This window comes from Neopelma chrysocephalum, unplaced genomic scaffold, assembly GCF_003984885.1.
Source record: "Neopelma chrysocephalum unplaced genomic scaffold, ASM398488v2 Primary Assembly neopelma1_96, whole genome shotgun sequence".
In the NCBI taxonomy this organism is placed as follows: Eukaryota; Metazoa; Chordata; class Aves; order Passeriformes; family Pipridae; genus Neopelma; species Neopelma chrysocephalum.
Window position 1 is genome coordinate 3,124,490 of NW_020897759.1, and position 24,190 is coordinate 3,148,679.

Consider the following 24,190-nt stretch of genomic DNA (forward strand, 5'->3'; position numbering starts at 1 on the left):
AAAATATAAGGAAAACATGAAAATACAGCAAATTACTTTAACGGACTACAAGTCAAAAAGGAGTTTCAAGACCTTTCAGTATAAAGCATCAAAATTCAGTCTTCTCTGTGGTACAGAGAGATAAAACAGCTCATTGTTTTTAATAGCCTACAGTATGCAGATCTTCATGAACAACTGGTTAATAATACTTTGCACACTATTCTTGAAAAAAAATCCAAACAGCAACAAACCAATACCATGCTGCTTTGTAGAAGTTATTTCCAAGTCATTACTCTTGACCATGTTTCTCTTTGTAGTTTAGTTGCTGCAGGACTTCTTTTTGCAGTCCTTCCGTGTCTCTGTCTAACCACAAACTTTATTGCATCACTTTGTGGATTGTGCATTTCTTTCTTAAAAGGGCCTTTGCATTTCTCAACCAAATATTTACACTTTCAACAATATCACAAGAGGTTGCAAGTCAGTTTTTCAATAACAGGATGCAGCATTTATCCACAGATAGAAAATCTTTAAGACCACCTCACAACATCTGGATTAACCCCCTGCTATTAAGCATAACAAAATTTCATGATACATATTTTGACATTGTCAGTTAAAGAACTGTTAACATCATTAAATTATTAAGAAGTTTTTGTGCATGGATGACAGTAGCATACACCAAAGAACCTATTTCTCATCAATCCCATATATGGCTGGTGGCTAGTAGACACTTTAAATGACAAACTTTTTCAAAATTTGATCAATACAGTAGAAACTGCACGAGAAGTCTAATTAGTTGATCTCATGAATGAGCAATGAGTATAATTTCTCCTCTAGTCAGCTGCTGTCATAGAACTAAGATATCTTACCTTCTGAAAGAAGTCTTCCCCACTTTTCCCTTTGCCCTCTGCAGCAGCTGTAAAACAAAAGCAGGATCTGGTCATTAAAAACATAGGAGAAAGTTTACAGGCTTACATATAGAAATTCTCAATGAGTACATGCTGCTCTGAGTACTGACTAATACCCAGGTCAATCTCTTGCAAGTCACTTCCTGAGTCCAAACAGATGTTTACATTTGCATACTAGAAGTCTAACACACTGATAGATATTTTAGTTGGAAAGTACACATGGTGTAAGTATAACAATTCAGTCACACTACATACTTTGCCATGCAATTCTAATAGTAGGATCAAAAGACAGCTGGGAGGGCACACGACTTGCTATATCAAGATCAAAAACTAGAACCAAAACAAGACAAAAAAATCATGTTAAAAAAACACTTTTCCTCTATTGTGCTTTTTTTTATATTGAAGTATAGAGTACTGCCATTTGGTTTATCAAGACTGAGAAAGTGCCAAAAACTCTAAACACTTAGTGCTGCTCAATATTGTGCTCACACCTCAACAGCAGGACAAAACATTGTTGTAAAACACGGCTTGGAAGCTCACAGGAAGCTATTGCAATATTTAGTGATTTCAAGAGCAAGACCTGGGTTAGGACCTGGATTACCTCCCACATGTATTTAATCCCATAACTGGAAATTTAGTTAATGTACATGATTGCACTTAAAATGACAACTGTTTCCATACAGCTGATGTTGGAGTTTATCTGTGTTGCAACCTGAGACCTGGCAACCAATTCAAATACAGCAGCTCAGACTGATTGTGCAGAGGATAATTTCCTTTTCCCTGAAGAAAAGGATGTCTCCAAACAGAGTACTGGACTACTGAAGAAGCTTATCATCATCATGATTTTGCTGTATTTCTCATGTACAAACCAAACCTCTAGCTCACCCCACCACTGGCTTCAAAGCTAAGTTTACATCCCTTAGTTCTCCCCACTTTTCCAATTACACAAGAAATTCCAAACTCTTAAGCTAATGTTAACTCAGCTAACACAATTTAATAACAAATGTAAGAAAGCAGACACAGGCTAGAGGCATGAGATGACTTCTCCTACCCCAGAGGAAGCAGTGCCACTACATTGGAAACAGGCTTCTCAAAATATCAATAACAACACTTAAATACCATGGAGGAAGTGCACACTAGGAAGTTTTATCTAGTACAGTTCAGAAGTTCACGTTATTTAACTCAAGTGGAGCCAGAGCAGAGGCAGCAAATGAAGACCTGTCCACGGTCATCTTGCTGCAGAGCAATTCCAGACTCCTCAATTCCAGAAGTCTGAGAAAATAATGCCCTCTTCTCCTTCAAAACCCTGAAGTGCCTGTATGAGAAAACTGGTGCATGTTTCACCAGAACAAGGTTTCCTGGAAGCAGAGAAAACAATCAGGGAAGATTTCAGTTTTTCAGATTTACAAGCTACCAGTACTAGCAGAAAAAAACCAACTTTCTTGAAGCAGCCACTTCATGGATATATGTTGACTTTATAAGTTTTCCATTAACTCTGGAATAGCCATGAAAAGCTTTTGGGAACCACACTACTTCAAGTGAAACATGGGACCAAGATGCTTTTAATCACAGGGTACAGGAGATAAATTGGAGATGAGAACATGACAGATGTGAGGCTGAAGTTACAGTTTTGGGAATAGATAGATTTTTGTTCCAGCTACAAATGCATGATTTCTAAACTGAATACAAACAAGAGATGGCTTAGATAATAGCAGTGATGCTCTGCAGGGCATTTAAGTAGAATGCTGACAAAGTGAATTCCAAGCTTTTTACTGTAGGTTTATTCTTAATCTGAATCATTCTGGTGACCTGATTTACAGCTCAGCCCCAACAACAACTGATGGTACAACTGATAGAGGCCAACAAGCACAGACAAAGTAAGAAGAGGGAATGCAAACATCCTAAACTGGCTTCATGGAAAAAACCCCCACAACAGTACAGGCAGTAGTGAAGTTGGAGCAAATGGCACTTTAGAATTATCTTTAGTTATTAACCAGTGGGTTTAGTTGTTACATCATGCTATAAAGATACACTTCAACACAAGATACTTTCTGATAATCCATTTGTCAAGTCTCATGATACCTGTGAAAAGGCAGGGAAGACTGTTTGGGGGTTTCGGAAAGAATGAAGTTGAAGGTCTGTGCCTCAAAGCAGTTCTTCACATAAGAGACATATGCTGCAATATGTTGGCATTTTGTCACTTCATGTCCAAGATGCAGCCTGATTTAATGCATGAAGAGGTATCACTCTGATAATTTTTCATTTGGCTGCTTTTCTATATTAAGGTGATCTAGTCATTGTCATCTTCACTGTGCACTGAACAAATAAAGTGCTCAGAACTGTCTTAAATTGAGTTACACTTAGAGCAATATATTCCACTATAAAAGGAAAAAATGTCTAAAATTTGAAGATGAAACACATGAAGTCATATTATGTTTCCTTTTAGGTTAGCTATTTTCCAGCTACTGCCTCCTTTTGCCCCCCTTCCTCTTGCTGTAATTCTTTGCACCAACTTTATCTATTTACTCTTCCATTTTTCTTCCTAAAATTTCCTATTTTTCTGGAGGAGAAATTACAGTTAAGAAAACTTAAATTTCATCAACAGTTTATGAATTGTGATGCTACTCACAATTACATACATTTTCATCTATGTTTATTCCCAAACTAAGTACCTATATTTAAGAAAGCTTCCAAGAGGTGTGTGAAAAAGCCTTCCTTCCTCTCCAAAATAGGCAAAGGCAGTTCTAGCACTTCTGAAAACAGTAAGAGTAGCCAAAAATAAGGGGAAAGTTATCCATTTCTTTTATAATTGAGAGGCTAAATAGATTTTGTTCAACAAGACAAAGCCAGCATCTTTTCAGGGAAAATCAGCAAGAGAATCATTCCAGGGTTATGAAATCTATGCAGAAGTCATTAAGAGCACAAACCATTTACAGTGCTCACTGCAAGCAGCTGCAATTTAGTGAGCCATTGAGGTTTACCTCAAATCAGATAAACTGAGATAAAAGCAAACTTTAATTTGTGTTTAGGAAAAAAAGTCTGCTAGATCATCACATCCCAAGATCAACTTCTTTCCAAACAAATCTTGAGAGTATTAACCCCGACTCTGAAAATAAACTTTATCTTTGAAATACTACATTAAGAAGCTCCTGAAATTTACGTCTGATGGATGCACTCTGGCAGATTACTTTAGTAATCTTACTAACAGTAATTAAAATTTTATTATGAAACCAAGCTTTCTTCAAAAAGCATTAAGCTTCCAATTTCTGAAACACCCAAGAGAACAAGCCTTTTGTAGGAGGCTGAGGGCACCAGCAGAGTTGCACCTATGCTGCCACGGAAGGCACAACACAGCCCATCTCAAATTTGAAATAAGCTTTCAGATTTTAATAGACAAAGTTTCACATTTTCTGACTTTTTAAATTAATGATTCTCAAAATTAGTGATTTCAAAATACCAGACCAGTAAGAAACAACACTGAGAAGTGACACTAATGCCCAGTACTTAAGTTATACCATCACTAACCCTAACCCAGGAAATATTATGCCAACAAACAGTTATCTAATGGCTTGTCAAATTCCACTTCAAATAACTATAAAAAAAGACTTTTCAAGCTTTCTTCCTACAGATGCAGGTCGCTAGAGCCCCACTATCCTCAGCCACTGTGAGAATGCTTAAGGAGACAGGTCCAAGCAGTTACTTGCAGAAGACAAGACAAACTTTAGTTTTATAAGAACACCTCATCAACCAAAAGCCAAAGCCCTTGCTGCTCCCCTTCATGTGATGGCAGAGCCTCCTGTGCAGCCACCAGGTCTAGCTTCGTATCTGGCACAAAAAATAGCATTTACTGGAAGAGCCCTCTATTCTTACTGAGCTGGGAAGGGCAGAGGGGTGGAGGTCTTTGGGGTCCCTCGACTGGCAACTCTGGCAGCTGAAGGTGCTCAGGCAACCACAAATTCAGAAGCAGCAGACAAAGTCACCTTTTTAAGTCTTCTCCAGAACCACAGGCTCATCTGCCTGCAGGACCAGGGACCACAAACATGAGGCAAAAAAAAAAAAAAAAAAAAAATCGGAGAAGAGCAGTTAACTTTCTAACAGCTCATTCTACAGCAAAAGCACTACCAAGTCAATGGAAGTACTCCTTGAACTCAAACAAATGTGCACAAAGACAACTGCTCAGAGCCCCTAATGAGAAACAGGAAGGTATCTGTGCTTTGACAAGGTTCCCACATGAGCCCTGGAAAGCCATGCCTGGTTACCTGCCTTAGGAGACCACTCCACCCTTCTGCCAGTGGTCCCTGTCCCCAAACCAGATTTGAGAGAAACCACAAACATTAATTAACACAGTGTATTTGACTTCTGACCGGCAAATTGATTCATTTCTGCCAACCTCTGCAATTCAGGAAATATTGTTTTCTTAGAGACAGTATTTATTTCATGGTATTGAATAATTACTTAACCAACCTCCACAAAAACTGGGATTACTTTTACACAAAATTGTAACATTGGTTTCAGAAATCCAGATGAAACCTATGTAAATGTGCATAATAAGCATTTTATATTTTAAGCTATACTCTGTTTATTATAATTTCTTCCATACCATGAAATATTTTATATGAGGTTTTTGCTTTTCAAGACATATTGGATTGCTGAGGTTCCATCCAATACAAATATGAAACAGTTGAAACAGGTGTTAACTGTTATGGTACCCATGAAGTACACCATTTGTCTACTTAATCACCAAATCATAAAAAAGCCCAATTGTAATTTCTTCTAAGTTCACATGGAAAATAAATTTGAACTTTCAGTTCAAATGTTATTTTATAATTTAAAAAATTATTACAATACAGATCATATCTTACAGGAACTAAACCCAAAATTCATTTAGAGACTTAACCAGTGTATTATCATAAATTTGTTGATCTCACACATCAGCTTTGTGTCTTATTTTCCAAACTCGTTATGCAAAACTCAATGTAATATTTGTTGGTTATGTTGATTTAGTGTCAAAACTTCTTCCTCTGTGTGCATTGAAAGACCACATTTTTAAAGGAGAACAAAAAAAAAGGATGCTCTGCTTTTCAGGTCTCAGCTACAATGAAACAAAATAATTTCTTGCATCAAAATACTCTTTAACAGCACAGATAATGAGATATTATTTTAATTTTAGCAAGAAACTCTAGACCAATATACCTGAAGGTAAGTACTCAATTTACCTTTCCTATCCACTGAATGAGAAAGAATTCATAACACTTATGTCAACACTGCCCTCATGTTAATTAGGCTTGATTTTTTTCTGAAACTGCCATGGAAACTTGCCAGCTGTGCAACCAGGTTGATTTTTATTTAGTATTAATTTGTAAATTAAATGGACAGTTATTCGTATCGAAAACCTGAGCTCTCTCTTCAAAGTTACCAAGCTGTTATCAGACACAAAGAAACACAACCAAAAACTTCTTTAATCGAACCAGAAACCACCTGACAAAAAGATTATGTTTTCCTGTGCACGAAGGCAGCCACTATCCCACACATACTCTGAAAGTTTGCTTATATCAAGCCAAGATAAAGAATTCCACCCCCATGACCACAGAGTTAAGCCAAATTGCTGAAAATATGCCTTTAGGAATAAAAAAGATAGAGCACATATTGTTAAAGAAAAAAAAAAATCGGACCTTAAATTGAATTTGCTGAAATCGAAACAAAATGATTTTCCATTTTTCTTGTAACTGCAAAGCCAGTCTCACTTCCAGTTTTCAGCTTAGGAATTAAGAAGTCAGAGAGACAGCTCAGCTAAAATGAACAGGTCTGGCAAGAGAAGTAACAGGGCCCAAACAAACAAGAAGTCTGCATGAAAAATAGAAGACTAATAATTGAGTTTTCAATAAGACTACCTATTCTTTTCACTTTATTACTGATTATAATAAACTTCATTAAGTAACCTGTTACACATAGCATTTCGGGGTCTTATGTGGCTTCATAGATATGTCCAAGTTCTTCATAGACAATGAAAGAAAATCAGACATTAAGACTTTCTTAAACTCATACACAGAGCAACCTTTAGGTTTTGAGGATGTTCACCACAGACAGGTCAGAGTCAACTGGAGGGGTCAGGAAAGGGAGCTGAGCAAAGGGAGACAAACTCCAAAATTCCTGAGAAGTTACCAGAACATTCAACAACCAAGAAAAATGGCGAAACACCTGTCCACACAGCATGATGACAAACACTAATGAGAAGGCCAGGACCTACATGGCGTCTGGTATATTACCAAAACTATCCAATGTCTACATATTCTGTGACAAAAAGACTCTTGGACTGAAGGTGAAAATAAGCATCACCTCTTATTAAGAAGTCAGGGAAAAAATTTACAAACAGTGCAAACAAAAACATGAAACCCATGAAACGAACTTACAATGTTTATATGGGAGCATTTTTGCTCTGGCAGAGCAGCCAAGGAAGAATTGGAAGAATTTCAGCATGCTTAGTAAATGACTGTTTAATATCTGGACATTTTTGGGTGGGTTCCACTCTATCTCCTGTTAGGAAGAACTCAATATCCAACTGCTGAGTTATCCATAGAGAGGCCAGATGTGCTCTAACTTCCGACAGACAAAACAGTGCTGGGAAAAAAAGCAGACTGAGCACAGGATACTTTTACCCTGCTGTTGAAATATCCCCTTGGAAGTCCAGTGCCTCCGGCCTCTTTTTGGGCTACTTTCTAGCTGGATGAGGTTTTCTTGGTCAAGGTCTATGTCACCTGGATGTGCTTGTAAGCACAGACAGGTAAGACATCCCTAATCTTCATCCTGCTCTTAAGGCCACATTTACTCTACAATACAGAATCATGAACACTATATCATTAGGCATATTCACTTATTAGAGTATTTACTTCTCAATAGCCTCTTATTCCCATGCATACTGTATTAAAACTAAACTGTTGATATTAAAAATCAAGACTGTTGGTAAATGATTCAAACCAATTATACAACTAGAACTCATGAAGTTTCACCCATCCATCTTTTGTGATGAGTAAAGAGAACAGCAACACAGAGAAAAAGGGACAGCTTAAAATAAACTGGGCTTTCTTTCACTACCTCTGTGTAAGTTGCCAGATAAGAATACAAGAAAAAAAAAGACCAAAAAGAAATTGATTTTGAACAACTATTCCTAGATATTTGCTTGTAGTATTAGTAGGGACCTGACAGATTTGGTGACTAATAGAATAAGGGGAAAAAAAAAGAAAAAAGGAAAAAAGAAAAAAATCATTGTGTTATCCAGAAGGCTACTTGCCTTATCCACTCCATCAATATTTTTAGAGTTGCATAACTATAAAAGTCTATCTAGAACCAATAATCTAATACATAACAACTGTAAATTTTAGATAACTAACACATTTTTCTACTTTTGCAAAACAAATCTATCTCTAGGGAAAAAGCTGTCTGCCAAGGCTCTGCATAGAGAAAGTCTGTTTGTTTATTCATTTTTAGAGACAAGTCACAGCTTGAACACAGGCTGTGAAGCTGGGGTTGCTTTGGGAGCCCCATTTTCCTTGTTAGAAATCCCTCCTTTCAAAGGCACACATGGGTTTAGCTCATCCACACAACCACAGAACAATTATGTGACATGGAGCACAGGTGAGTGCACAGCACAAGATTTAGAATTTTAGAAAACATAATAAAGTGACTGCTTTGCTTCCTGCCAGTTACTCTTGAAAACAAACCCAGGAATACTGAGTAGCTGTCAGCACTGTGTTACCTGATTAAAACTGCTCTGTCAGCTGCCTCAGACTGACACTTGTTCACTACTAAAGCCACAAACACTCCATCTCTATAACTGGGTAAAATATTCCTGGAAGTCTCCCATGTCATCCTTCAGATGCACTGGAGGCCCTCTGCTGTTTCCCACAGTAGATATGCCAGTCCATGTTCCTAAACAAAGTTTTCAGCCTCCTGTTCCTCCATCCAAGCTTTTCTCAACTTCTTCAGTTTGATGCTGGCATTTCTAGAGCCCGTTCTCACCTTTCGCTGTCAAAACCTCAGTTGAAACCAGAACTTCTTCTCCTTTAGAGTACTTGGTTGCTCAATCATGAACAAGTGAGAAAAAAGCCTCTTTGGAAGTCACTATTTATCAGCCATAGAATCCCTCAAGTTGAAAAATACCTCCAAGATCATACCCTACATCTTTCTTTAAAAAGTTCTTCTGAATTCTTGATTTCCATGACCAGAGATTAAATCAATGGCCCTGCTTCTGGGATCAGCAGAGGGCTTGTTGGAAACTCCTTAACTAATAAAAATTCAATTGAAGTCTAACATGAAAAACAAAACCAAGCAAAGCACAACGTGACTTAGTATTTTCTTGAAAACAAAGTGTCTCAAACTAACACAAATTTTCCATTTCAGGTTTGTAACCATTTTACTGGTACTGTAAGAGGAGAATATCAAGGCCAAAAGTGTACCCAGATGCCACATGGTGGGAAAGGAGATGAGAATTCAAAGAAAGAAAAAAATTGAAGACAGGGCATCCCAATTAGAGGGCTGCTGTTCATAAAAAGTACTGGATATTTTTCTGAAACCTGAACAACAGCTGGTCCATTACAGTAAGAATTCATCAACTCAAAATCATAACTTTAATTATTTCTTGTTTCAGCACCAAGACTTAAATAACTTTTAAAGTTCCAGTTATATCATGTAAGCTAGAGAACATATTTGATGAGGGCAAACTAAGGTTTCCTTTTAAAAACAGAGACCTAACTTTTGATAACTTTTCACCGAACAATTCCCATATTATCGCTGGATTTTTGATTACAAGCAACATTTTTCTTCCATTTTAATCAATGGATGAACACAGCTTTTTGACAACTAAATATTGTAGCAGCTGAGTTGAGCACCCTATTACTAGTTCCTCTTAAGACAGAAAGAATTTGCTTCTCTGCTACTTATAATCACCTTTTTTTAACAAGTGAAACACTGACAATTACGAGACAGCTTTGTTAAGATCCATGGTTTTTAGCATGAGTCCTATTAAGTACACTCATGCACTGTAGCTCACCTCAGTACCTTCCCCAGTTTTGGGAAAAACATCATTGCAGATATATTGGATACAGTATTAAAAAGGAGTGAGATTGAGTCTATGCTTTTCATGTTCATAAAGCATTTTTGCTACCTAAATATATAAGAATAAAGCATCCATGACTTCACCTTTCCTATACTCCATGGCCAAGCTGCTCTCCAGAAAGATGCAAACTGGAGTCAGACTGACATCTAAAAAGTGTCACCTCTACTGAGAAGTGTAAAGGAAAGATGATGTGGTTTAGCTTGTATTACTTTATTCACAGACTTAGTTAATTGTCTCCCTTCCTTCAAACATGACTTTCTGCATTTCCATTTTCCAGGAAATTTGGAAGCCCATGGCCAAAATGATAGGCTGGCCAGAAACAATTTTCACATTGTATTAATTTGTTCCAAATCCTTTGCAGTGAGGAACTGACAGCAGCAGCCTGCAGCCAGCCATGAAGTCAGCAAGAGCACTCTCCCTCATTAAACAGAGTTTAGATGTCATCAAATCCCTCGACCCATGATCCAAGGAGTGGGAGTTTTGGAGGAGACAGCTGGAGAAGGGCAGCTCTGGTAGCTGGAGGAAAACCTCGCCAACATCCCATACAACCCACTGCTGTTATAAAATATTTCTCATCACAGCAATAGAATTTATGAATATTTATGCCAGGAACCAACTTTTCCACTACTGTAGTCTTCCTCTCTGACACAAGGGAAAAGATCAAAACACTGTGGGAGGGTGGAGCCATCCCAGCCCCACTTTCACCTTACCTACCTCAGTTGACTCCCCCATCATTATTAGTGCATGAGCTGCCACGCACAAATCTGGGGGCTGTTGTTCCCTAGGAAGATGTTTTGTGAGACAAGGATCCAGCTCTGAGGGTCCAGCATTTTCCACCTTCCCTTCAGTCCAGCACTGTCAGCACTCCAAAGGGGACAGGACAGCTGACTGAGCTCCCCCCATGCTGTCACACACCTGGAAATCAGCCAGAGCATTCATGTGAGGATAGGAGAAGTAAGAGATGTAAAGCTTGGCTTGACATTTTTCTAACAAGCTCTGCAGCAGGACTGCCTTCTTGAATCAGTGGATGCTGTGAAGGCTCAAAATAAAGCCCTAGAGTGCCTCAGGAGGCAGAACCTCAATTGCTGCCAGTGCCGGACAGATCCAACTCTGCCCCCAGGCCAGAGTACCCACTTAACAGAACTTGCTGTTTACAGGAGGAAAGAAAATCATAATCTCCTAAGTGCCCCAGGGGCTGACAGATGATACCTGCCAACCACAAAAGCTCTGCTCTCAGCAGGCTGATGGCTGGGGATATTCTTTCCATTTGTTTAGCATTCAACTTTCAATGCCCAACCACTTTTGTTGTCAGGTATGTGTGCACAGATACTGTGTGATTCATTACATGGGAGGGAAGAATGCAGCAAGGCTGTAAAAAAATTAGAAACAAAAGCCCTACAGATTTGGATAAAAATGTACACAATATTTTTCTGATGGCCCTGCTTATTATGAGTCATTCACAGATGTGGAGTTGCAGGAGAGAAGCCAAGACTAAGTCAAAGACAAAGCTCTATACAGGAAACCAGTTTAAGGTTGTTGCAATGAAGGTTACACACTGAGCTACGAGGCCTTTTCCAAGAGTAATGAGACACTGTGTGTATCTGGCCCCATCATGCTGAACAAGATCCTGAAGTACACTCAACAGGGACAAAAAACATTACTGGGAATTAAGAAGCCTCTTCCTTTTGCAAAAGCCAACCAACCCCACACTCTCCATCTTCCTGGATGCAATTGGAATATTTGGATAACAAAACACAAACAGTTCCCTTCTTCTGTCCAAAACCCACTTTCCTTCTATTTCAGTCTTTTTATCAGAATAAAAAACCAACAGCCTCAGAGTTTTGAAAGGACACATGTTGCAGACCCTTTTCTAGGCATCTGTGCTCCTGCTTCTGCACATCTACACAGCTACAAACACCTCAAATGAAAAAGGCCACATTTGCAAATCCACACACTCAGACTGCTTGGCATCATTTTTTCCTTTAACCTATCATTCTACAATATGATGAAAATAAGTTCTTCTAGCTATCAAAATATATACATAACAAGTAGCAAAGGACAAAAAGGTTAAAAAGCCTAGAAAACAAGCATAAGATATGAACAGATTTAAATAAGCACAGGCAGAAGCACTGGGGTAAGGCACTGAAGCATTCAGCTTATTAAAAAAAAAAAAGGAAGAAAAAGGTAAAAATGACATTTTAACATACAACCCAATTTACAGAAATACACTGCAAATCTCAATTTCTACCGTTCACAGCTTTAAAGACAGAAAAAAATTGTCCAATTTTAGATGATTCTTAGATATCACCACAGATAACACTTGAAGGAAACAAGTTCATCCGTTTCAGTCAAGAACAAACACGGTTCTGTGTAAACAACATCCCTGTGGAAATCGCAAAGCAGATGTGTAAGAAAGAGAGAGTGGGATGGATCTCCCCAAAGGGTGGAAGCAGGAGAAATAAACTTATCCTACATCAAGTTTAGAGCTGTGTATCACCACAGCTAAGTGTGTGCCAATTTGTCACCCATTTTTCCATATATTATTAGCTAGGCAAGGAATCCAATTATGTATCAGCACAAAACCACAGCAATATAAGTTACTTTGCCAAATTAAAGTTTACTCACAACACCAAGATCCTTCTGCTTTTAAAAAGCTAAGGCAATGAAGTAATTGTTTAGGTAAGAAGATCAAAGCACAACAGAAGTCTAGACCCTTCTGGTAAAGGTGAACAAGTTTTATTTTCACAGCTGGTTTTATGTCCACATTTTCAACATCTACAGGCTTTTTTCTTATGAACAGTTCCCATATTAAAAAACACAACTGCTATATACAGTTGCCAAAGCATTAAATGATTCCATTTATGTGCATGCATATAAATAAAAACATACACACTCAGAGCGAATAAAGAATGTCAAGTTGTATAATTAGGGTTTCTAGACACAGTTTACAGTAAGATAAAAGCCTGCACTGGTTTACATTGCAGAAGCCCAGCATCCATACCAGCTCAAACCATGCCACATTAGGAGATGTGGGCTGCATCAGCTGTCAAGGATAATCTATTAGCTTTTACTTTAGAGTTGTGGACTGTTCAGCAGAAAAGAGGACAGCTAGTTTAAGAAAAGCAAAAGCATTCTGGTTTCAGAGTGTTAAACAACAACAAATTAAAACAATTACATTAGTTTTATCTCCTAAGCTAAATTATTCCATTTGGGAAATCCTACCTGCTTCTTCACTGAGTCAGCACTACAGATATAAACAGCACTGGACTGAGTCATAGCCAATGCACGTATCTAGAAAAACAGTGCTCTGAGTTGGCACTAGGAGAAAGTCTTCTGGACAAAAAGATGCAGCTTCACAAGAAATCCTGCACTTACACTGGCAGCATATCTTTTTATTACCAATCTATTTTCCAAATTAAGTAATCTTCTATAAAAAAATTCACTGAATGGTATCAGATCATTGAAGTTGGTGAAGTTCAGCTAAACAATAATTACATTCACCACCTATTTCTAATTCATTTTTCATCAATAACTAGGGAAAACCTACTACATAATTTTCTCTACAGTGAATGAAGAGCTGAATGACAGGAAGGTAAATCTTTTTCATTGTGGAAAAAACTAACCAGTTGCAAACTGCACTCAGTTTGCTAGGTACTATTTCAGAAAACTTAAGTATTCTTGCCAAACCAAGTGTAAGGTGGCATAGAAAAGCAGAATTTCAAGGTACACAAGCAAGCAGCAAAGTCACATATTCATAACCAATTCATTGAGAACTGCTCAGTTCAAGGTGCTATAAATCCACCAGTTTCTCTAGAATGCTTTGGAAACAAATACCTCCCAAAAATGCAGGATGGCTCAGGCATTACGAAGTTGAGCTCATGCTGTGTATTACAGAGTCAGCAGAAAGAGACCTTAAGTTAGTCACCTAAGGGTTAAAGACCAAACCAAACTCTGGCAGAATGTACAGGGATATTTATTCAAATACCTCAATGCTATTGAGATTAGTCCCTCAAAGATCCCAAAGCCTTTTCTGAAATTAAACACAGACATGCTGGAAGCACACATCACTAAGACTGCACACGGATGAGAAGTTTTAACTGCCCCGTTAACCTTAAAGCACTGATCTAGGTTGTTAGCCATCTTCACATGGGGACTCCTCCCAAATTTGGGCCGATCTCAGGAAAACAAAATTAGTCAAGGATGTAAATTCTGCAGTACTTAAATAAAATATGAGCATGCTATAGGAATAAAGATTATCACCAACTTTATAGCTCAGCCATCAAATCCCACATGTATTTTTGGGCCACGTTTTCATACACAGCAACAAGCTCAAGTTAGCTTTTCTTGGTTTCCAAACTATGTGTTCTGGCTACATGGGAGATGTGTAGAAATGCAAAGCTCCCCCCATCCCAAGGCTCCGAACAGATGGGTCTTTAGAAAGCCAGCTGTATTAACCATTGGATTCCTGGTGATTCTCACCTCCTAGAGGCAAGGTCCTGCCTTAAGGGAGCTGAAATGCTCCCCAGGGACTGCACGGTCCCGGCAACACCTTTGAACCGCTACACTTGCAGCAGTGAGTGATCTCCATTTGCACTTTTCAGTATTCAGGAAGCAACCCCGCAGAGGGGTGGGACCTCTGGTAGTCGATTTGACTGCTAAAACCTACCCCAAAACTGCTACGGGGCACTGACTAACTCTAAATAAACTTAGGAGTGTGTATATGCAGATGTGAAAGCCGGCCTTTGTGGGCTGCTGAACCTTTTATTCAAACCCCACGAAACCGAACAAGGCGTTTAAGGAACGCTCAGGAAGTGGAGAGTTGGAGTTATGTTGCCCACACAAACAGGCCCAAAATATGTTACTCAAGTCCTAAGATTTCCTTTCTTTTCGCACACAAGCAAATCACTGCCTACCACGTACGATCTCAAGGACCAGTATCTTGCCCCCTGTGAGCTAATTTGTATTTTTATGGACTCAAAACTATTTCTACAACTGTTGTTTACAAGAAATATATAAGCCAGGAAAAATCTACAAAACTCCATTTACACAACCTTGTGATACAGCGCAGGAAATGCTTAAGTTAAATTAATGACCACAAGTAAACAAGAAGGCATTGTTTAGTGGTTAGACAACCTAGGCTGAGTTACCAGCTCATTTATCTAGAAGCCTTGACTATGTCTGGAATTAAGCTCCTCATTTCCACTTTCAAGACTCAGGAAAGTCCTGCTTAGAAGAACTGATACAGAACCAAAACCCAGTAAGTTCATGCAAAATAAACTGGAAAGAAACCCGTAAACTCAAGATATAAAATGTCAAGTGTAGGGAAGCAAAAAATTAAAACAAAGAATGTACAATTTCTGCCAAAATCTAGAAAAACAAACAATAACAAGTAAGGAACTAATGTTTGGCCCATTTCTGCCTCCAGTTCCCGCGTGGAGGCTTTAACTGAAGAAATATTGTATTTTTGCAAACAAAAACAGGATCAAGTAGCAAGATGTTACTGCAGCTGATTTAATGTAATCCTGTTTTCAGAACTAATTTTTTTTAACCATTTTTGTTCAGTATCGTTCAGTTTGGATCCTTTCCGTAGAAGTTCATGTCAAAGTTTCTTTTTTTCTGTATTATGTCAAGTATGAACTCCTTTTCCAGTATTTACACCGTAATAAAGCTACACACAGAACAAATAAGGAAGTTAGTCCAAACCTGGTCTGTAGCAGAAAGTTAATACCTCATACTGCACATCTATAAATTATCTCAGATGTGAATTAATATTTCCAATTGCCAATTTTTAAGTGTCTTGCTGCTCAGGGCAGAGCACATCTCATAATAAACGACGAAATGTTAGCAAGCATCATAGCAAGCATTTAGCATATCCCAACATGGCACATACCAGCATAAACAGTGCTCTTAAAGTCTATATTTACATTTGCTTTTGTATGCATATTTGCCTCAAGTACCGTGGTAAGTGCCTCTTTACTCGGGCACTAAAAATACTCGAAGTCAACCTGCAATACACCACAAAATCACTGAGCAGATTTTAAGTCACAGGGTAACAAATAAAGAATTTCCACTTTTGTATCACCAAACACAGAATGAAATTACTACCTATTCATAAAAAGCACTATGGGCTAAATGTTGTGTAACATCTCTCAACATGTTGTACTTGCAAAATATCCCAGTTTTTATAAATATTGCCCATGTGTTTCATGCTTACATAAAGCTTTTGCCAAAACACTCACTTTTTAAGTGACAAGGAAATCTTAGTAATCTGGAAGGAATGTCAGTGAACCAAACAGAAAAATCAAGTCTACTATTTGCCCTGTTACCTACCAACTTGTGTTCTTTGGAGTAGTCATAATTAACTGACATAATGAATGCACATATCCAGATCTGTTGAAGCTGAGCTGACATAGTACACTTGTCAATTTTAAGATATATTTTCTAACCAAGGGGCATAATGTCACTCTCGGGACTCAAGAGCGAATAAAACCAAAACCACAGCCAGTTTTGGGACAAAAAAATATTAAAAAGTGTTATTCAAGAAGACAAAGATTACATTGCTATGGCAGCAGATAAGTTAGACTGCAAACTACAGGAAACATGCAGCCATGTTGATGAAGTTCTTTTAAAATAGACCAAGAAATAACTACTGTAAACCATCAACTCAAGTATCAAGTGAGCCTTGCAAAAGGAAAACTATTATCCAAAATCCATAACCGGGGAACACTAAAAGAGATTGCTCTTGAGAATAATTCTAGCTAGAAATCATAAAGATATGTAATAGGAGAAAAAGGACTCCTTTTTTTTATGGAACCACATTTGCTTCTGTAAAGTACTTAGCTGTGTTTGATTTATATGATGTAAAACACAAGTAAGCATATTCCTATAAGCTATTTTCAATTCAGTTATATGACTAGACTACTTTTAATTTACATTAAACATATCTAAGTTGATATGTGGGAAAACAAAACCACTGTATGAACACGTGATTTCTAACTCAACAACAGTTTTGTTTCAAGCAGACAAAGGTCTCCGGACTGCAAACCTTCCTAAGGAAATACAGTCCACTTGAGAGCTGGCTAAAGTAGCTCAAAGCCAGCATTCCCAGACATAAATATGAAGGTACTGGGGTCAGGTTTCCATGAAGGAGACAAGTTGCCCATCAATTAAAAAAAAGTGACCATATGTGTGTTTGCAATAGCCACCAAAAGGAACTATACGAGTGTTTTATGTTCAGCAGAACTAACAATAAACCAAGCCTCGAGCACTCATTTTTGCTGGAGAGTAAAAATATAATGGCACTGTTGCCACTTGACAGCCAAGGGGATCTCAGCTCTGTATTTCAGTGAAAAACAATCACCACCACCATCATCCCGGGGCACGGGTTGGTCAATACTCCTCATGTACTCGCATTTGGCTACCGTTTCTCCTAAACACCAGTAAGCAGTTCCTTTTAAAAACAAAAATTAAAAAAATGCAGCAAAGCCTTGTTCTAGTCCTAATCAGATCCAGTTAAGAAGAAAACTGCTTTAGGTTTTCATTCTCCATCAAAATCTGTATTAAGGGAATAATACAGGAAAATTATAAACAATTAATAACAGGAACAAAACCACCTCATTAAAAAGTATGCATTTATGTACAAGGTGAACACACTAAGTCAACCTCTCTTTCTGATGATTATTTCAAGCCACACAATTTTTCAACACCAAATTGCAATTCACACAGACAAGTATCACAATCACAGAAACACCTGAAATTTTTCAAGTCCCCCGTTACTTCTTCTAGGCTTTATCAAGCCCTAACAAGAGATGTCTTTCACATGTTGGGTGAGATTTACACTGCTGGGAAGTTCTGCAAGTTAAAAAAAATATAAAACAAACAAAAAAATTATATATAATAAAACCAAAATAACCTCTAATGCTTCTTCCTCTTATAATTTAAGAAAAAAACCTTCCACTGGCCAAACTCTTAAATTGTGTTGTTCTCAATGTACTGAGTCCTTGACCTCTATTTCAGCCTTTTTATTCACACACAGGAACTCAGGATGGAAAAAGTCAGGTTAGTATTCCCACAGGTTTGCAAAGCCTGGAGTAATGCTGGATAAAGCCACAAAGCCATACAGGAGAAAAACAGAAACAAAATAAAGCAGGGGTGTGCCACCAGCTAAAAACTGAAAATTTATGGTCATGTATATTACCTAAAATTGTCAACCCAACAATTATTTTCCTAAGAGAGGAAGGAGAGGATTGATTATGGAGCCCTTGAATCAGAAAATGCCTGCTACTAAGGAACAGAAGAGTTACAAAAGCCTTTGCTCTTTTTGATCCAAGGATACAGAAAGTTCTGCTGGAAAAAAAAAATTGTCCACAAAAGATTCCTAACATTCTTCTTCCATTACAATAATATAGACTTCAAGATGTTCCACAACGTGAACTATAGCTTCGTGCAGTGCAACTCGGCTAACAGAAAAAGTACATTCTCCATGGAGTTAGAATAGATCAGCTTTAAAACTAAGCAGAAAGGGAAAATTGGGGACTTGCTGCTCTAGTTCCTCTGCTGAATGTCTGGAAAGCTCATGTTTCAGGAGTCTTTAAGCAGAGTAAACAGTATCTCACGGCTGCAGAAAACTGCACTTGAAGAGGAGGGTTAATAAAACTAAGTTACACTTCTGCCAGTGTATCATACTGGAAACTTCCAGACATTAGGTATTTCCATAAGAACTGGCTTGTTGAAATTTTAAAGTTGCCCTCATTTCAGAAATACACTGAGAAAGGATAAGAACGGGTCCCCCCAGAGGGAACTCTAGCTCTGCTGTCACACCACAGAAAATGTGCATTTTCAGTTCAGGAAAATCCTCCCTGAAGTGGAAGCGTCCACTTAGAATAAACTACATTATGCCTCATCCAGAAAAATGGCAAACACAGCCCTGCCCACACATGATAAGTATTAAGGAAAGCCTTCTACTATTGACTTTATTTAACTGGGTCTTCCTAGAGTTGCAATTAATCCCTAAGAATTTTCCAAGTTCCTCAGTTAGAAGAGACTGTCAGTGATTTTTATGTCAAGTCTGTTTTTACAGTTGAAAAAAGTCCACATACTCACAGAAAAGCAAACCCAAGATTCAAAACACCATCTCCTAATATTGAAATCCAGATATTCTAACAAAAAAAATTATAAATACATACTCCCTTTATTCCAAAGACAATACTTTTTATCAATACAATTTATTCTTGAGCTCAAGGTAATACAGAACTATCAATTGCATACAATTTATTACAATAACGAGTACAACCTATCAGATGCAGCTCCAATCTTCAAGCTTCACACAGTTCCACTGTCTGAGAAAAATCATTTTTTCTACTGACTGTTCTTGAGATAAACCTGACAGTGCTGTGTTTTCTCTTGTGCCAACAACGACTTTATCACTTAATTTATGTTTTTAAGCCTCCTCCTCCATGCTGTTTTTTTACCAGTGCTATTTCAACTATTTTAACTGTCCCCTTAAAACAGAATTTAGCTATTGTTTGCTTTTTGTTTGGCACATTACTAAAAACAATGAAGCATTGCATACAATTAGGAGTAATTCAGTCATATGGAGACTAATAGATTGTTCTTTAAGGACAAGCATGTGAGTTCATATTTTATTCTTTTTCCACAGACACAAAGCTCCCAAAGTTGTCTTGACATAGAGGAAGGGACACTGCAATGGCCAGAATAAAAATCCAGGAAACTCAGTAGACTCTGAAAGTCTCTACATATCTCAACCCTGCATAATAAAAAAAACACATCTGGAATTAACAGAAGTGAAAGTCTGGATGGTGTACTCCATTTCTAGAGTTCATAAGCCATTATTATTAAGACTGCCAAAACCAGCAACATTTCCTGTTTATGTTTTTTTTCTTCTATCTTGATTTTGGTTGAATTTGGGTTTCCTGTTACCACTCAACTGGCTTTAACCATAAAATACTTTTCAGCTCTGTAAGTTGCTACCCTGAAATCATGAGACTGCTTGGCTACTACGAACCCACAACCTTGGCAAAACCAATTTGCAGAAATTGATACAACTCTTTTCTGTAACTTGATGAAAAAGAATCACCAGATTTAAGGTGTCAGAAGAAAAAATTGGTTTTCAAAAAAAAAAGTAAATTGGCTTCTGTCACCTAAGCTATCACAGTGAAATATTTGCCAGCTCTCACTGTGCCTGCATGAACCCACTTGATCATAAATCAGAGAGTTTTCTCCAGAAAAGAAGACTATTCTTACATTGCTAAAGAAACAGCACCAGGAAGGTAGCTCAAGCATCAGCTCCTAAGGTGTTCAGTCCATTTTCAATCTCTACTTGGCAGTAATTAACCAATTCCTGCCAGAAAAATCAAAAACCAGTCTGTATTTGAGCAAAGGGAGCAGACCTGTGACCCATCTGCAGCAGTACCTGGCATTTACAGAAGCACCAACAAGAGTCCTTCGAGCACAGTAAAAAAAAATTAAAAGTTACTCAAATTGCCTAAGAAGGCATTTTTCTCCTAAACAGCCTCTTCATCTCTACTTCTCTCCTCAAACATGTTGGAATACTATCCCTTTAAATTCAATTAGGTTTAACTCATAAATTACTTCAAAAGAGAAATTGATGCTGCATTTCTGAACCTGAACTAAAGACTTACAATTCAGGAGCAGAATGTTTGAGAAGACAACATCACCTGGGAACCACAAGAGAACACAAAGATTTATTTTTTTTTATAAGTAGAAGGGAGTACCATGTTTTCACTAGTGCTGATGTTAAACTCCTTTGCAGGATATAAAATTACTTTTACATTGTTAAGAAAACATTCTTTCTGCTTTGATTATTAAAAAGACGTAAGACAGGTTAAATTACAACAAAATGCTGAATACTAAGGAGTTTAAAGTGTTTCAGAATAAGAAGCTCCATCTATAAGTTTACCATTACCTTCACACTACCAGGTAAAACTGATCTACTTTAAAAATACGTATTGCCTCCCAATTATTTTTTTAATCATTTGCAAGACATTAAGATGATCAGTAAAAGTGCCCAATACCAATACCTTACAAAGCAAATACTCAGTTGTACTGAAAACTACACTCCTAAAACCTCTAGTGTTATCTAGAAGACTGCAAAATTTATTTTATGGCTGTGGCTTTTCTTTTCAGAGTAGAAACAAAGCAAATCCTTGCTGACTGGCACAGGAGCAGCAGCTCCACATCATGGCCCTCCAGTTTCCATCTTTTAACACAGAAGTCAACATGCACTGAGGCATCTGAGTTTGCTTTATTGCAGCAAACAAAATGCATTAGAGTCCCAACCATCTTGCCACGGCCTCTGTTCCAGTAAAGCAGTAGCTCTTCTGAGACATGCACTGCATCTCCCTCCTCCTCACACCACATGGAAGGCAAGCAAGCCTGGGTAGGTAGGAAAGCATCTTCACCAAAGCCTACACTCAGATGTAAGTGTTCACCAATGATCTATTCCATCTGGAGGGGCAGGTTAGGAGAGGAAGGAAAACATCTGAATGTTCACCCAGCCCCTGTGGGTTCCCAACTCCTGTGCCTGCCCTGAGCCTGCTCCCACAGCCCCAAGTCTGTGGAGCAGCTGCAAAAATGCCAAGTGGGCTCCACTTGGATCCATCACACTGCTGGAAGGAGGCAGAACAGAGCTGGTGAGTGGTTTCTCCTCCTCTCCTCCCATAAAACAGCACAAACAAAAGAGGAAGCAGAAGAGAGGTTGCACAGAAGCAGCTCCTCTCAGAGCAGCCCGTCTGGCTGCCATGTGACATATGGGGAGATCCTTCCTGTTCACATCCAAAGCTACTGGACTCTTATAACGCTCTTAGTCACGTCTCCCTTCGCCTCTTGGGTCCCGAGATTTCCCGCTTTAAAAATGTTTCCTATCTGTCTGAAGAACTTGGCCTTGACACCCTCCCACCGAGTCCCTGCTCTGGCGAACCTGCACGGGCAGTTGTGTAAATCTTTCCTTTAACTCAGCCACTCTTCTCCCACGCCTGGCTCCGGCCTGGGCACGTTCTGGTTCCTGCCAGACCAAGCCACTACTCCACCTGGAGGACAAACACCCCTTTGACTCATGTGAAAGCAGGCAGCAGGGAAGAGAGACACCAAAAGCACCCTCAGGCAGCAGGGAGCTGCAGCACAAAGCTGACAGCACTTAATTCTTTAACACCTTATTAAAACTAATCTCCAACTCTCTGCTGGCTATTCCCCAGTGGAAGCGCCAACAGAAGCTCTGCAGTGACTCAGGAGAGCCACACAATTAAAAGATTCTTGCATAGATGCAACTGATGTCCTATAAGGGAAAAAAGTATATTCGTATTTTAATTTATTATATTCTCAGCTCATAACACCACTAACCCTCGGCTCTCTACATAAATACAGAAAATATACTTCCAACAGCAAGTACATCAATTAAAAAAAAACTTTTTAATTGATCTTTAGTTAAAGTTTGCGTCTTTCAGGTGGGAAACACCTAAAGCTGCACTTAAAATTCAGCAGAATATTCTTCTACACTCACTTTCCTTAAACATTTACAACAACACAGAATATAAAGATTTTTGTAAATGTTTAAATATAAACAAAACTTTACAATGAGCCAACCCTTACTTTTTTTTCCACAGCTTAAACGATTCCTCATGTTTCAAACACTGGAATGACTTTTCTATTTCTGCCAAGTCTCTGAACAATCTAAAGATGTCATCGAAGACCACTTAAAGTAAAAAACCTGACTGCTGCTAAGCAACCCAGAAAACATCCTTGCATGTTCAGTTGTTTAGTGCATTAAAAATGTCACACATATTGAGGATCCACGTATTCTGCGTTCTAACGGTGGTAACGTCTTCCACACAGAAAAAACCCGCAGAATATATTCCTATTTCAAAAAGGAATTGCTTATAAAGGGCTAAAAAGATTTGATCAGATTTATTCACTGTTTCTGCACATGGAATAGATTAGAAACATATTCTCTCTTATCCGCTGTTTTACACACACTCCGGAAGTAAATTTACTAAGGAAAAACAGCACTTATGCTTGTTTTACTAAAAAAGTAAAGACGTACCAAGATTCTTTTCCACTATATAAAACAGTATTTTAAAAAAAATGTATTCCACATCCAGACTCTTTAAATCAATGCTATTTTAACTGCTCCAACGGCATATAAACAAAGGCCATCTAATGTAATTTAATATTCCACCATTCTACAGCACTTCTCACCCATGGATGCACTCACACATTCAGAAGAAGTGAGACCAAGTCTTATATTCCTTGAAGTAGATCAAGATGAAACAAAGTATTTCCATATCACAGCAAGGATGGCATGCAAATGTATCCATTTCAATTACACACGAATACATATGTACATTTTTATTTAAATATATGTATTACACACACAGATATGATTTTAAACATAGATTATTTTAACCACTTTCTTTTCAGCAAGTGGTTAACCTTTCACTCACCATGGCTCTGTAGCTCTCTACACAGGAACTACCTTACAACAAAGCTCCTGGTTTAATTAGCCTGCAAACAGTTCACTGAATCCCAGCTTACACACCCTCAAGCAACACAAATATCTCACCATAAAGGTCCCAGGGAATACCTTCAGAAGGTATCAATCTACTAAAGCTTGCTTTAACATATAAAGTGTTTCACTGCATCACTTATAATTGACCTAATATTTGTTTTGGAATTGTGCATTTCATTTTTTACATCTCTCAAGATGCTTAGTCTTAAGTTACCAACCTCGTATATTCAACTGCCATAAATTTATTGCAGGCATAGTCTGAACAGAATAGAGCCAATAAAAATAGACATAATCAAAGCCCTTCATTCACACAAATTGGCAATAGGGAAAAAGACTTAAACGTTAGTTTTAAACCATTAATTCAGAAAGACAACACAGATTCCCAAACCCAAAGTTTCCTTAAAAGAGAAAAAAATATCACCTACATGTAGAGCTAAAAAAAAATTATAAACAAAAAAGGAAGAGGTAAAAATATATTTAAAACTTTGGAATACCTAGTAACCTCACCATGAAACTTTAGACTAGCAATACAATCAAAAATTTTAAAGCTTTACATGGCAAGATAGAATGAGAGACAACAGGCAGAAAATGATGCACAGGAAGTTCCACCTGAACACGAGGAAGAGCTTCTTTACTGTGCAGTGACTGAGC

At 38.0% G+C, this 24,190-nt stretch overlaps 1 protein-coding gene across 2 annotated transcripts in view; it reads right to left on the bottom strand.

Moving 5' to 3' along the window:
• The window catches only part of BICC1 (BicC family RNA binding protein 1), a 102,258-nt gene that overhangs the window by 67,610 nt on the left and 10,458 nt on the right, over positions 1–24,190 (bottom strand). For both annotated transcript variants that reach the window (XM_027694118.1, XM_027694117.1), the window contains exon 2: positions 846–892. Coding sequence is in view for 1 of the 2 variants with exons in the window: in XM_027694117.1 (XP_027549918.1) it covers positions 846–892 (47 nt within the window). In the remaining variant the exon portion in view is untranslated. The remainder of the gene's footprint in view (positions 1–845; positions 893–24,190) is intronic.